Raw genomic sequence first — 16,019 nt, forward strand, 5'->3', positions numbered from 1 at the left:
CTATGAACTCCCAAAGCCTTCCCTCTTCCCAATTTAACCCTCCTATCCAATCAACTCCTAATATTTCATATAGAAAAACCGTCACTCAAACCCCCCGTCCCCGTGCCCCTCTTGGTAAGTCTTATGATAAAACTGTACATCAGTCTATCATCCGTGAACCTTCCTCCTCCCTTTCCAATGGTTGTGCTTTCCCTAATACAGGCTCCTCTTCTCCCTTTGATGAACATCTTCTTAATATGTGTTTATCATTTATAGAAACTTTACTTTCTTACCCTCACCAGTTACCGTCCAACGTTGCCCAAAGATTATCCCGATTCTCATCAATCCTTAATTATGGATCTAGTGTTTCTACAATGGAACGCTCAGAGTATCCGTCCCAAGAAGCATGAGATTTTCGATTTGATATCCAACCATAATCCTCTGGTTCTTGCTATCTCAGAGACATGGTTAATGCCTGGCTCACGCTTTAGGGTTCCAGGATATTCCTGTCTTAGAGATGACAGAGCTGATGGTTACGCTGGCTGCGCTCTGCTTTTGAATAATAGTATCTCCTTTTCACACATTCCACTTCCCCATCATGGCTGTAACTTTAATGCAGTTGCAGCTAGAGTTGCTAATATTTCAGTCCTATCCGTTTATGTTCCTCATCCTCATTCTACTTTTATTCCTGAGCTTTCCCTAATCATATCCTCTCTCCCTCCTCCAATTCTTATTATGGGTGATTTTAACGGGCATCATACTTCCTGGGGTTCGTACATGTGCGACTCCTTTGGTTATCTTTTGATTGACCTTTTTGAAGATCTGAATATGTGCATTATTAACGATTGCCTACCTACTCGGAGAGTCTCCCCGTTACAAAACCCCAATACTGTAGTGGACTTAACTATTTGTTCTTCCATTTTAGCTCCTTCCTTTACATGTTCTACACTTTCTTCTTCTCATGGCAGTGACCATTTTCCAATCCTCATCTCCTGCTCCCGCACAGTCCATGTTCCCACTAGAACTTTTCCTCCTTTGCTCAAATTTAAACTGGGTAATGCTGACTGGGAGAAATTCACTAACTCCCTCGAGTCCAAAATAAGTAACCTCCCGAAACCATCCCTTGAGAACTGTCTGGAATGCTATTCCCTTTTCGTTAACTGCCTCGATAACACTGCTACCGACTCCTTTCCATTGAAATCCTTTTCCACATCATATACTAAGAAGCTATCTCCTCCCTGGTGGGATCATGAATGTACTGACGTAGTTAAAGACCGTAAAGAAGCCGAATTAAGTTATAATTCTAATATGTCGACGGAGAACTTTATTCATTATAAGAAAGTTGCAGCACGCGCTAAACGAATGCTATCAAAAAAAAAGAAAGAGGGCTGGATTCGATTTTGTGAGAATTTATCTCCCAAAACACCATCATCGCTGATGTGGAATAGTATTCGGCGTTTCCGTGGAGCTTTAAATGATAATAATAGAATATCCAACAACTCAGACGCTTGGCTTGATGATTTTATTGACAAACTATCTCCTCCATTTGTTCCCTCCTCTGATCATTTTCCTTGTTCTCCCCATCATTTAGTATCTCACGACAGTATGGATTGCCCATTCACCTTGCAAGAACTTGTTACGGCTCTTGACGGCTTAAAAGACTCATCCCCTGGGGTTGACGGTATTCCATATTCTTTTCTTTGTAAGTCAGGTGATCAGACCAAATCTTACTTTCTAAATTTAATCAATATCTTCTTTTTATATGCCATTATTCCTGATTCTTGGAAAACCCAGATTATTATTCCTATCCCCAAACCCGGCAAGGATCCCCTTAACCCCAATTCCTATAGACCAATCGCTCTGTCTTCTACCTTAGCCAAAATCACTGAACACCTTATTAAAAATCGACTAGAATGGCTGGTTGAGAACAGGGGCCTCCTGTCTAGTTCCCAATTTGGTTTTAGGAAAGGTTTGAGTGTGCTAGACAGTCTTAGTATTTTAACAACTGACATTCGCTCCTCTTTTCAAAATAAACAGTATCTGGTTGGTGTATTTTTGGATGTAGTTTCAGCGTACGATAATGTTCTTCTTCCAGTGCTCAGACAGAAAATGTTACAGCTGAGTTTGCCTGAGAGGATGATACATTTCATCTTCAACTTATTAATGTTGAGGACGATACAGGTACGCTCTTCTAAAGATACACCTACTAGACTTGTATTTAAAGGACTCCCTCAAGGGTCCGTTCTGAGTCCTTTATTGTATTCTATTTACACCTGGGATTTGGATAAATCCATTCCATCATATTGTAGCGTTCTGCAGTATGCGGATGATATAGCATTATATGCCTCGTCAGATAATATGGATGTGATTACCTTCCGACTTAACAGTGCCTTAGCTTATTTGGAAAATTGGATGAGTGATCATGGCTTGTCACTATCGCCTAGCAAAAGCAATGTAGTTGTGTTCTCTAAAAAACGCTTGATCCCACAGCCGGTAATATTGCTAGAAAACTCCTCAATCCCTGTTGTCAACAAGACTAAATTTCTAGGAGTGGTGCTTGACCAAAAGCTGAATGGTATGGCTCACACTAACTACATTTCTCAAAAGTGCGAAAAGGGTATTAATGTTTTACGCTCCCTATCTGGTGTTTGGTGGGGATCACATCCATATTGTCAAAAACTAGTTTATAATGCTATAATCCGTAGCCATTTAGATTACGCGTCGTTCATCTTAGAACCTTGCAATAAAACTGCTTTAGTAAAATTGGATAGAATACAATACAAGTGTCTGCGACTCATTATAGGCGCCATGAAGTCTACCCCAGTCAATGCCCTTCAGGTAGAATGTGTAGATCCTCCTTTATCTCTCCGCCGTCAATATCTGGCAGACAAGTATTTCTTTCGGCTAATACAAATATCTTCCCATCCCCTCCATCCTAAAATTCGAAATCTTCTTCAAATACTTACCCTAAATAACCTCCGTTGTCCTTCTGATTTTCCTTGCCTACTTAAAAGTCTCATTAAATTTAACCGCCTCCCAGACCCAACATCCCAATTTAGTATCCATCCTTTATATTCAACTCCGTTTCATGCTCTAGTTTTTATCCCCAATATTAATGTGAGTTGTGGTATTCAAAAGCGTGCTCCAGATTCTAATATTGCTTTTAATTGTCTGGTTTCCTCCTACTGGCATGGTTATAATGTTTTTTTCACGGATGCCTCAAAAGTGTCAAAACATCTTGCTGTAGGGGTTGCTGTATGGCACCATAACTCCAAAACTATTTTGCAATTTAAATGTCCCCCTCTCTCTTCTGTTTTTACAGGTGAAGCCACTGCTATTCTGGAAGCTTTGAATTTTATCGACTCTCATAATCTCCAAAATTCTGTAATTTTTTCAGACTCCCTCAGCTGTCTTCAGACTATTACTTCTAACCCTTTCCGCTCAAAGTCTAAATTTCCTATCATCTTTCGAATTAAATCCGCACTTTACAACTGCTTCAGAAAAGGGCTCCAGGTAGATTTAGTACATATTCCAAGCCATTCAGGTATTATAGGCAATGAGAAAGCTGACATTCTAGCTAAGTCAGCCATTCAACATGGTACTCTGGAGCATTACTCCAATTATGCCCATGATCTCTCTTCTCTGTCTAAGGATCGCTTGGACTGTACATGGAACAGCCAGTGGAAAAATTCAAATAAAGGGAAATTTTATAGAGACATCCAACCCTCAATTCCACGTAAGCCCTGGTTCTTCCGTTTCCCTAACTTAGACAAGCCCACTGTTTCCACCATTTGCCGCCTCCGTTTAGGTCACAATTCCACTCCTATTCATTTATTTAAAATTCATGTTCGTGACCATTCTCTCTGTGAGTGTGGTATAGACGAGGGAAGTTATGATCACTTATTCTTTGTTTGTCCAAAGCTTCGTGTCTCACTTCTGGATATCCTCCCCCCAGATGTTCCCCTCCCTACTAATTTTAAGTGTTTACTTTGTCTTGTCCCTACCTCATTTGTCAATATCCTATCAAAATTTATCAATTTTAACAATCTAAAATTTTAAACTCCATCTAAGTACCTATATCTATTTTATGTTATGCTTTTGTGATGTGTTGTGTTGTCTATAACTAATATTTGTTCTTTGTCAGGTTATACAGCTCCATGTAAGAAGTTTATGAGTAAATAAAAAGTGAATCATCTCATCCGTGATTTTTCCTCAGCACAGAGTATGCTTAACATGAGCATTAACTTAAATTGATCATCTGTTCAAAACTTGACATTGGCAGAATCCGTCTTCACTGGGATCGGGAGTTGCCATTTGTAAAAAGAAGAAGAAGAAGAAGTATTGTCTGTTGATTGTCTGTCATCTGTGGCAGTCTGTGGTTAGGTGGTTAACCTGGGTTAACCTATTTTTAAATTTTCTCCTATTGCCGATTACGATGAGATTTTTATATTTTATGATGACGTGACTTAATGCGGTAGACGCTTGATTTTTTTTGTGTGTTATGCTGAAAGATAGGCTAATTCAGTATGGTACCTAACATTTACTATCGTTAGATTATTGAATGGAAAAAATTATTATTAAAAAAACAAAATACCCGACTGCACACTAAAAAAAGAGTAAAACAAGCCCCACAATAATATTGATCAATCAAATGCTAAAAACTAATTATGTAATACCGTTTAAACAATACCTATATTAAAATACACTACAATATGTGTTCGTAATCGATAGTTAAAATAAACAGAAACTTATTTTGAATACAAATTTACTGAATATAATTTATAAATGTTGATGGAAAGCATCGCAGGCGGGGACCAACAGAGGCTTATTTATAGTCATTTCGGTTGTGCACCATTTAGCAGAATTTTCGTTGGTGGCGGTCAAGGTGGTCCCCGCCTGCGATGCTTTCCATCAACATTATAAATTATATTCAGTAAATTTGTATTCAAAATAAGTTTCTGTTTATTTAACTATCGATTACGAACACATATTGTAGTGTATTTTAATATAGGTATTGTTTAAACGGTATTACATAATTATTAATTAGTTTTTAGCATTTGATTGATCAATATTATTGTGGGGCTTGTTTTACTCTTTTTTTAGTGTGCAGTCGGGTATTTTGTTTTTTTAATAATATTTTTTTTATTTATAACTTTTTAGCTGTTTTTATTTAACGAAAATGTTGTAGATGTAGAAGACTATGTATATGTAAGTACCATTTTAAATTATTTCGACGACATTTGGCTTTAGATTACGAGTGATGTTACTCCGCAACATAACCGCACCGCGCCGCGCGCCGCATGCCAGGCCACGCCCTATCTTTTTGCTTGCTAACGCATGAGTTGCTTTGCGTTGACGCAGAATTAACATGTTCCCGTGGGAATTTTGAGAAAAAACGTATCCTATATTAATTACTCCCGTGATTGAAATGAATCTAATGATACCGCATACATATTTTTTTAAAGGGAAATTTAGAAAAAATATTATTATGTCTTTATCCCGTGGGACTTTTAGGATAAAATGTATCCTATGACACTCCCGTAATCAAGACAAATCTAACGATACCTCATACATCAAAATCCATCAAGCCGTTTAGGCTACAGGTGGTCACAAAGGAAAAGACATACATACATACTTACATACACTCGAAAAACATTACCCTCCTTCTTTGGCAGTCGGGTAATAAAAAAAGGAATGGAATGGCATTGGTTTAATGCTCTAAGGGCAAGAAAGATAAAATTAGATACCCAGTATGTTTACAACTTCAAGGGCCCATAAAAAAATAAAATCACATGAAAAAATATTTTCGCTTTTAAAACCTTGCTCTATCTATCGAGTAGCTACCGTGAAAATTTTTATTTTATTATTCACAAGGCTTCAATCGAAAAATTTAAATCTAAAATATGTGGTAAGTGCAAAATTTTAATTTAGGTACATGATGAATAATATAAACAAATTAAAACCAATTACAAGGTGTTAAATTACAAGAAATATTTAAAATGGCCCCCCTGTTGCTTAGGTAATACAAGTGCGAAATCACAGGAATTAGGAAAAAGTTATTTTTTAAAAGTCTGAATCTCCCCTGAGTATATAATATTAATATGTTAAGTATGTGGTCTGAGACCTGAGTGCCTCTAGATTGTTTTTAATGGTTTCTTCTGCTACTCACAATTTCCGGTGATATACGAAAACCTTAATCATTCTATTAAAAAAAAACCGTAATCCATTGCGTAGTTTTAAAGATTTTTAAGCCTATAGGGACATAGGGATATAGGGACTGAGAAAGCGACTTTATTTTAAACTATGTAGTGATTTTAAATCTCGAATATTTATCCATATTCATCTTTAGTCAACATTATCAATTAATTATCTAATTCTTAAAACATGAAAATAATTTATGTTGAACATCTTTGACGATACGGAAAAATCCGCGATGAAGCTCTTATTATCTCATAGACCCACTCGAATTTCATGTCAGACCTTGCGATAATCCCGTATTACTGGTGACTGATAATATAAATGTTTGTATCAGTTTATTATTTACGACTGATATTTTGTTATCATGGTTTTTTGCCATGCCTGCGTGTATATAAGCGCCTCATTCATTTATATTTAGATCTGTGACTGTGCGTAGTGGTCGTGTCCTTGCGTTGTCGGTCTAGTTCAAATTCATTTATTTCAAGGTAAGATTTGAGCGATGTAAATTATTGTTATCGAAAAAAATGTGTCGAGTTTACACATTGAGTATTTATAACGATTAATGAATATGAATCGCAGTCATGTTCTTATATAGATATGGAAATTTATAAGTAAACTAAATGTACTTAAATCAATAATACTTTATTGATTTAAGTACATTTATTTTTACTACTGTATTAATTTTTTTTTATTGTAGGTAATTGTAGAGATATTTTTTTGGTATAATAAGTCTTTGTTGTTCGAAAACAGACGATATTTGATACTTCTAATCTACTTATTTATACTTACAAGTAAAAGGAATTAGCTCTTGAAAATAAAATTATCATGGAATCGAACATTTGTACTTTAAAATTAATGACATGTAAATATGGGACCATCAGTAATTTGAAAACTGCAGTACTAAGAATTATTGTCCAAATTAAGACCCCTCGTTCTGGATCTGGATACATAGATTTATTTTCTTCTGAAACCTAGAAGTAAAACAAAAGAAAGTCGCAAAATAAACCGTAAATAAGTATTTGTTGAAAATTCAAAATAGCGGCTCTGGGTTTCAAAAAAGTTTAACGTTCTATTTTCAAATGACATACATTCTCAAAGAATGAAAATCTCTAGAATTCTTGTAATTTTTGACCTACCTAATCTTTTATAAATCAACTTCGAAAATTATTGCATGTTTTCCACATAAGATAGAGAGAATTTTTCTGTCACGATCAAGGCAGCTTGTTTGCTGAATAATAAAATATGTTCTACGCATAATTTGTTGTAGGTATGACAGCGAGTCTTATACAATTTTTTTTTTATTATAAGTAATATAACATTATTTTTAGGTTTTGTTTAATTTTAAAAATAAAATAATGTTCAGTAGGTAACTACAATTTATAAGAGCTGTATTTTATGTTTGTAATTGAGGTAAGCCTGTGGCCACCTAAGTGGCTACTTGCAACAGTCTGATAGGTACCTACTCGTTATCGCATCGTCTATGAGCTAGGGATATAAACATACATATAGTTAAAGAAAAAATCGAATAAAAATATTTTTCGTCGTTTTGCTGTTTTTACATAATCGCGCTGAGCACCGTTAATGAAAAATTTAACTTCGTTAATCGATAATAAGTTAATCAAAAATTGAACTTTTAAAACGTTAGAGCGTTATTAAGCATTTTGAAGAATTAAAGTTTATCGTTATTCCGTTAACACGTCATAATATAAAATAAAAAAATTATCCTATCGTCATGAAAATTATATCTACAAGAACTTGTTGGTGTTAGTTAGCAGGTTAATAACAAAAACACGGTGTAGGTATAATAATTATTGAAGTGTGTAATTTAAACATCTAGCATAATATGAGTACCTACATATTTCCTTTCATAAACATTAGTTTATTAAAGTTTACGTCTGAAAGTGAGGCTCGTTTCGAGGCATTGAGATAATATTACTACGTATGGAGGAGACACCACGAACAAAATCTGTGCGCCATTTTTTTGATCTAAGTTTTAAAAATTATTATCTAGTTAACTAGGTACTTACCGATGAAAGTTATTCCTTTGCACTTTTCCGTATTATTTGTATTATTTGTGCAATATCGTAATTCGTAACACACACGAAGGCATATTTGATGCGTTTCACTTTAAAACAAATAAAAAATGAGCGCGCAATTAAGACATAATATGGATATACATATGGAGACGGTGTCGTCTCCATATGTATATCTCAATGTTTCGAGGTTAAAATATCTTTTCCCGTGGAAAACAGACGTTCAACTGCAGCGCTTGAGGGAATAGCACTATTATATGGTTTATAAGAATCTGTTCCCCAAGGAATCATCGTTGAGAGAGTCGATTGATCTCATGTCAAGCCATTTTTTGACGTGTTCTTGCGCTCTACTTCTTAAAGATCTGTGACTCAGGTATTTCTTTAGACTGAGTGACAGAAATAAAAAGTCTTCTTTTCATCATCGCCGTTGTTACGGGTTACCTACTCACGTTGCTGCTTCCACCACCTAAACTGTCTCTGTCCAGGTACTGGATTAACGATTAACGGTCTTAGGCCCCGTTTCCACCTGCAAGTAAACTTCTGCAAGAACTGTCCGACAGTCTGTCTGACAGCAGCTTGCATGTGTAAACTATGTTGCAAGTTCTGTCGCGACAGTTTGTCAAGCGCTTCTTGCGAGAAGTTGCGACAGCATGTGTAAACATGACTGCGTCTACTCGCGACAGTTCTCGCAGCTTATCGGTCTAGTTCCGTATATCTCGCAGCAAGCTGCAAGTATCGCCCACATGGCTTTTGATTTTTGTTTATTTGAAATTAATGAGTCGTGAATGCTCTTGTGAAGAATGAAGAAACTATAAAGTCAATAGGATTATATGAGATCTTAAGATGGAATAATGTGATTATTTTTTGAAAATGAAGTGAAATGAAAATTTATTTGTTGAGTTGTGGTTACAAAGTTTTTATAATAAATTTCATGTCCGCACAATTCACCAACAAATTGGCATACAATATATTTATATTATGCTTATCTAATTTTATAATTTAACTAAGTTATTATGTAAACAATATATTATTTACATTAGTTCATTAGATCATTTTACATTAAATAGTACACATTATAAATTATAGTATACGATTTATTTCACAAAATAGAATAGAAAAATTGTAACAGTAATTCCTATCCCGTCACTCGCAAGATCGTGTGTAAACACCTCCGCGATAAGTTGCGATAGTATGATGCGCGAGCTTCTTGCATGACATTTATTGCAGCAATAAATTGCAGGATATGTAAACGACATTGCAAGTAACTCATGCAAGACTTCCGCGAGTTTACTTGCAGGTGGAAACGGGGCCTTAGGGTAAATTATTAACGGAAGTTAAGGAGTACGTTAACATTTTTTGAAGTTAACTTAAAAGTTAATCCGTTAATCGAAATATTAACTTCGTTAACTAACGATTAACGTATTAGCGAGTTAATGGGCTGACCTGATTTTAATAGAAATTAAGTGAACTTTTTAAAAAATACGATCCAGGTGGAGTCAGGGCGAAACACAAAAACATTATTGATATAGTAGGTATATTGACTATACTCAACAGGAGTTGATAGTTTCAATTTAGCTTGTTTGATAACAATTGATTTTATTGTGACTGATGATATATAATATAATCTTAGAATAATACCTACATAACTAGAATCGATTAATTTTGAGATTGACCACTTGACTCATATAGGTACCTAGTCAGTTTGTATATGTATATAGGTATTATTATTACCTACTCCTATTTTGACTGAAACTTAGACTAAATGATTTTAGTAAAATCTCAAACCATTTAGCCCAAGGCTTCTACAATAATTATGATAAAAATAACTGCGTTAAAAACAACCGACTTCAAAAACGGAAAAGTAAGAAATAAAAAAGATTTGATATTATTAATTACTACATATTATTTTTATGTGCTATTTACTAAAAAGGTTTGATGTCGGTGCATGGACTTAATACTAAGTGCTTAGTGTTTGGCACCGACTTCAAACCTATTTAATAAATAGCACATAAAAATAATATGTAGTAATTAATAATATCAAATCTTTTTTATTTCTTACTTTTCCGTTTTTGAAGTCGGTTGTTTTTAACGCAGTTATTTTTATTTAATACTTTTTAGTGTATTTTTCAACACGAATCAAACGAGCCCAAACTCGATAAAGTTGAGTCAATATATTACTGAGTTCCTATGGCCACCTTCCGATTCCATCATCAGATCAGCTCCATGTCATGATAATGTTTCATCGCTATCCAATTTACATTCGTATACAAAATTTCAGCTCAATCGGTTACCGGGAAGTGAATCAAAGTTACTTGCTACATTGAAATTAAGTCATCGAGTACAGACAAAAATGCTCATAAAATAAAAACTACTAGGCCTAGCCGAATAAAATTTTTATGGGACCAATTCGACACCATCCCGCATCGAACAAAAAAAGAATCACGTAAATCGGTTCAGAAACCTCGGAGTAATCGGTGTACATACATAAAAAAAAAAAAAAAAAAAAAAAAAAAAATATACCGGCCGAATTGATAACCTCCTCCTTTTTTTTGAAGTCGGTTAAAAATTGACAATTTCCAGGTAAATTGTAGCTGAAAATTATGATTAATGTACTGTAATGGTCAGATGTATCGCTATAAGTGACATAATTGTCTTCATACGGAATTAAAAAATATGTTCTGCAAGAATTCTAATTGCAGATATTAAAATATTACATGGAATGATAGTGATAATAGATATTGAAGTGTACTGTTATTTTATAGTACATATTTGTAATCTGAGTTACCTTTTAAGTGGGTACCTAAGTACCTTAATGGTATTAAAAGATACCTATTACCTTATTTGATTTCTACCTAGCCTTGCAATATTCCCAAAGCCGATTGAACGGCCCAAAAACCGGTTTTAAGGTTTTTGTGTACCTACTAGGATATTATAACAAATACATTCAGCCCGGAAACTGATGTGCTAATAATTATGATTAATAGTCGGAGCAATCTGCTTGAGGTGTTTACATCTATACATATAATAAATCTGTAGAAGGGTCAATTCTGTACATTGAAAATATTGAAAAATAAATAGCAGGGGGTGTTGATCGATACCAAACCCAAATATGGGATTAAAAAAATTTTTGTCTGTCTGTCTGTCTGTCTTTCTGTCTGTCTGTCTGTATTTGAAGGCATCACGTGAAAACTAACGGTTCGATTTCGATGAAACTTGGTATAATTATACCTTATTATCCTGGGCGTAAAATAGGATACTGTTTATCCTGAAAAAATACGTAGAAAAAAAATAATCTTAATTTTTCAGTTTTATCCATAGACGTTGTTCTGTAGAACTGCGATCACACGTTGCGTATTATTATAGGCCTAGCCGTATTTGGGTCCAATAGATATTTATAAGAGTTACTTAAAATGGAGAAATAAACCATGCACGCGAAGACCGACATCGCGGACGGAGTCGCGGGCGGAAGCTAGTACAACATAAATTAAAATAAAAACGGCAACATCACGCTTCTTATTTCCGAAAAGATCATTATAACTATTAACTACGTAGTTTTGGTTTCTTATTAGGTAGATAATTCTACTAAATAATACCTACACAATAACACTTTGTAGATAACTACAATAGTAGATTCTGACCGCATCATTGCAACTGTTGACTATGCCACAGAATTAATTAAATAGTAGATACTTTCTCTAAAATGTCGAACCAATAAACAAGCCTTTGTAATGAGTAATTTTATATTAAAACAAAATGAGAATTATATAATAATTTAGAAAGAAAGAAAAATAAAATTACTACATAGTAATAAAACAATTTCTCGATAAATATAATACTATAATCATATAATCCCGTTATTATGTTAGTTAGGCTTATCGTTTAGAACTTGTATCATTTTTTAATTATTGTAATAATCGGTTAGGTATGAACTTTTTCTAATTCTGGGCTATATCAAGCATAAGTTGCCCTACAAAATCGTCTATCATCAAATGAAAGTTCCATTTATAATATAAATGATGTCTTAAGTAATCTTGACATGATATTATCATGTCAAGATTACTTAAGACACCTAGAACAACGGACTTACAAATAATTTTTTTTAAAGGTTTTTGTCTTTGTAAAATGTTCTTGTTAGATGAATAACAATTGACAATAATCCAAGCAATAACCACTTAAGAATACACTCATTTTACAAGCACAGACAAACACTTCAATTAACAGTTAATTATTATCTATAAGTAACGATAACTAATATAAGTATCATAAAATGTAGATGTAATTAATAATTAACCTAATAAATTTCTTAGATGCCAGTCCGTTGGGGTATTGTAACTGCGGCGAAAATTTGCCATGACTTCGTCAACGCTTTCAACTCTTACCCCGAAAAGAAGGATGCAGTCATTGCTGCCGTAGCAGCACGTGACAAGAGCAAGGCCACAGAATTCGCCAAGCTCCACAATATACCAAAAGTATTTGGTTCTTACAAGGAGATGGCTGAAAGCAAAGACATCGGTACGATCCTTGTCCTATTAAGATCTATTTATATTAACCGAATCGAATTTCGTCAAATCGCATATTTTAACTTTCAGATGTGGCGTACATTGGTTCCCTCATTCCTTACCACTATGAACTTGCCAAACTTTTCCTTGAAAATGGCAAACACGTTCTCTGCGAGAAACCATTCTGCTTGAACTCAAAACAAGTGCAAAGCTTAGTCAACCTGGCAAGGAAGAAGAAGTTGTTCTTGATGGAAGCCATTTGGTCGCGTTTCGCACCTTCATACATCGCGTTAGAAAAGGAAATTCAAGCCGGCAAGCTCGGAGAACTACAATACGTCGAGGTTAACTTTGGCGTACCTGTGTCCGAAATTGCTAGGCTCAGGTAAAAACACTTAATTATTGCATTGCTGGATCATTATATCGTTACTTATGCGATTATAAATACATTTTTTATATTTTTACAGCAAGAAAGAGCTCGGTGGGAGTGCGATCATGGACCTTGGTGTATATGCCCTACAGTTTGCCCAATACATCTTCAAGGATGAACCACTCAAATGCACAGCTTATGGTAACCTGAATGACGATGGTGTCGATGAAGTTGATACCGTCATCCTCGAATACTCTGGTGGCAGACGCGCTGTTCTCAACATTCACGCTAAGGCCCGTCTTTGGAACAAGGCCACCGTATACGGTACCGCCGGCAGAGCATCGGTTAGTATTTATCTATCTTAGGTTACGCAGGGTTATAAAAATATTGATAAATTGTTGTTAATATTTGTAAGCCATACCATAATTTAAGAAAGATAAGCTGTAATGAATAACAACATAGATTAAACACGGCAGATATTGAAAAAATATTATTTAATCGTATTTATTGATAAGCATTTTGTAGTTTATTTTATAATAAATTTAAATTGGCAATTCACTATACGATACTGACTGATAATTACTTTTAAGATAATACAGTTTAGAATTATTGTTAGTTATAGGCGCGAGCGACTTTTTATAATTATGATTTTTACAGGTTGAGGACCCCTTCCACTTCCCAGACACCATGGTCCACGTTGATGGCAAGGTTGAGAAATTCCCCCTACATTCCTCTAAGATTTACTTCAACTTTGACAACAGCGCTGGTTTAGTTTACGAAGCTCTCGAAGTTACAAGATGCATCCAACAAGGTTTGTATAAAAAAAAAAACTATTGCATTGATGTTTTTGAATTGTAATAATGTGAAGTCGGGTCAACGTTAACCTGTTATAGGATCCATGTACCTATGTTAATAAATATAACGATTCACGCAAAACCTTACTAAATTAAAAAAAAAATCGCAGCTTAAAAAATATTAGAATGCAGGCCAGAATAGAACCTATCTGAACCCATTTAATACTTTCATTAAATTTTGAATGATGTTAAGTACATTTTATGGTTAATAAAATCTTAACAATTTCTTGCTTTTAGGTTTATTGGAATCACCGCGCATGCCACTCAGTGACAGTATCACAATTTCCAAACTGCAAGACTCCGTCCGAAGACAAGTTGGAGTTGTTTACGACGCCGACAGCCAAGAGTTCCCCTAAACTGCGAATACAAATTAAATCACATGGCTTAATTTTTACTTTCTATTTACCAACAATAAAATTGTTGACAACAATTAATAAATTTGTTTTTATTTATCCATAAAAATACGTTATATAATATTATTTACTTAAATAAAATAAATAAATAAATAATAAAATATCCTTTATTGAGTTGTTATAATATGTACATTAATGGACGACTAAGATCCGTGAGGCAAAAATAAAAATACAAGAGTTACATTACATTACACAGTTATTGAAATAATACAAAAAAGTATCAATTTAGAAATCTTAATATTAACGCAGAAGCCGGGCATAAAATGCCAAGATGCTGCTACCAAAATAATCGAGTTACTAGATGCCACGATTCCTGATCAATGCATCGAGAACCGGCACGCGGGCTTCCGCAAACATGCTAGACGCGCTACACCAACGCGGTACCTAGTTTGAATAAAATTCGGAACGAATCATTGTGTTGTACCCTAAAAATACGATAATTTTCTTTTTTATATCTTGTCCACAGTTGTGGAGTATATAGAGCGGTGCAATAAGCTTTGAACAGTAATATTTTTGCATTTCTTTCGCACTTATTAAACTTTCTTCCGATCATGTTCGCGCGCGCAGCCAGAGAACGCCTCTCTCTGTCTATATCGAGGTCATCTGTCAGATCATACGAAACTATATGTCCCAGGTAGCGGAAAGAATTAACAAATTTGAGCGGCTGATTATACAGGTAAACAGGCAGGTTCCCTATCCCTAGAGGTTGCGCCAAAAAGCATAGCAACCGATTTATCTACGTTATAGACAAGGTGATGCCTTTCTGCATAATTTTCACAGATGGTGAGGAGCTTACGGAGTACGCCGACCGAGGGGCTCAGCAAGACCATGTCGTCAGCATAGCTGAGGTTCTCAGTATTCATACAAATACCATCGATGTAGCAGCCGACACCGGTCTCGCTGAGCTCCTCGATCAACTGATTAACATACATATTAAATAAGAGAGGAGAGGTCAGACCTCCCTGTCTAAGCCCACATGACAGTACAAACTCATCTGAGCAAGTGTTTCCCCAGCGGACGACATTTTTTTGTGTAGTGTACCACGTTTTAAGCAAGCCAATGATAGCAGGTGGCACTCGCGCTTCTTCCAGCTTCCTCCTAAAGAATAATAAAAGCCAGCTCTTCCTTTTTTTCAAGGGCCAATCTCGGGAATAGATAGGTATTTTAATCAGAATTCTATCCTATGTATATTCGTAATGCCAATCGCCTTCCCGTCCCTGCCGCTGATTTGATCTGGATGGATACATATTACATATACCTACCTAATAATAATTAGAAGAATTAATGGAACTTAAGAAAAAGAACGTAGCTCTACAAACTTCAGAGGCTGTCAGGGTCCATGCAGGGACTATAGAAGAATATACCTATTCACACACAGTACGAAATTCTCAGCGAACATGATGTCTAATTTTATGTATCGTACTTTCCTGTACTTTCTTTCTTGTTCTATTTTGTGTTTTCTTCTTGTGTGTGTACCTTTTTCTAGAAATAAATGTTTTTTCTTTCTTTTCTTTCTTTCTTTCTATTCATAAAAGAGCTTGTTTGCCGAGCACACGTGCCAGTACTCCGTAGTGATGATGTTTTGAAATTAGCGTCTAAAAAACGAGGGTATATCATTGAGATAATTGTACTACGTATGGAGGAGACACCACGAACAAAATCTGTGCGCCATTTTT

At 35.0% G+C, this 16,019-nt stretch overlaps 1 protein-coding gene across 1 annotated transcript; it reads left to right on the plus strand.

Moving 5' to 3' along the window:
• The first annotated feature begins 6,554 nt into the window (after positions 1–6,554).
• LOC123697221 (trans-1,2-dihydrobenzene-1,2-diol dehydrogenase-like) lies at positions 6,555–14,364 on the plus strand. The gene is made up of 6 exons (XM_045643658.1): positions 6,555–6,662; positions 12,518–12,722; positions 12,800–13,091; positions 13,174–13,420; positions 13,734–13,887; positions 14,168–14,364. The coding sequence occupies exons 2-6, from the start codon at positions 12,518–12,520 to the stop codon at positions 14,284–14,286; spliced, it is 1,017 nt and encodes a 338-aa protein (XP_045499614.1). The 5' UTR covers positions 6,555–6,662; the 3' UTR covers positions 14,287–14,364.
• The last annotated feature ends 1,655 nt before the right edge of the window (positions 14,365–16,019 follow it).

The sequence above is a fragment of the Colias croceus genome, chromosome 1 (assembly GCF_905220415.1).
Source record: "Colias croceus chromosome 1, ilColCroc2.1".
In the NCBI taxonomy this organism is placed as follows: Eukaryota; Metazoa; Arthropoda; class Insecta; order Lepidoptera; family Pieridae; genus Colias; species Colias croceus.

Bases quoted from the DNA above. Each gene is read 5' to 3' on its own strand.
- LOC123697221 (XM_045643658.1), top strand. From the start codon at position 12,518: ATGCCAGTCCGTTGGGGTATTGTAACTGCGGCGAAAATTTGCCATGAC. The intron at 12,723-12,799 runs GTACGATCCTTG...TTTAACTTTCAG, and splicing joins GGCTGAAAGCAAAGACATCG to ATGTGGCGTACATTGGTTCC. The intron at 13,092-13,173 runs GTAAAAACACTT...ATATTTTTACAG, and splicing joins TCCGAAATTGCTAGGCTCAG to CAAGAAAGAGCTCGGTGGGA.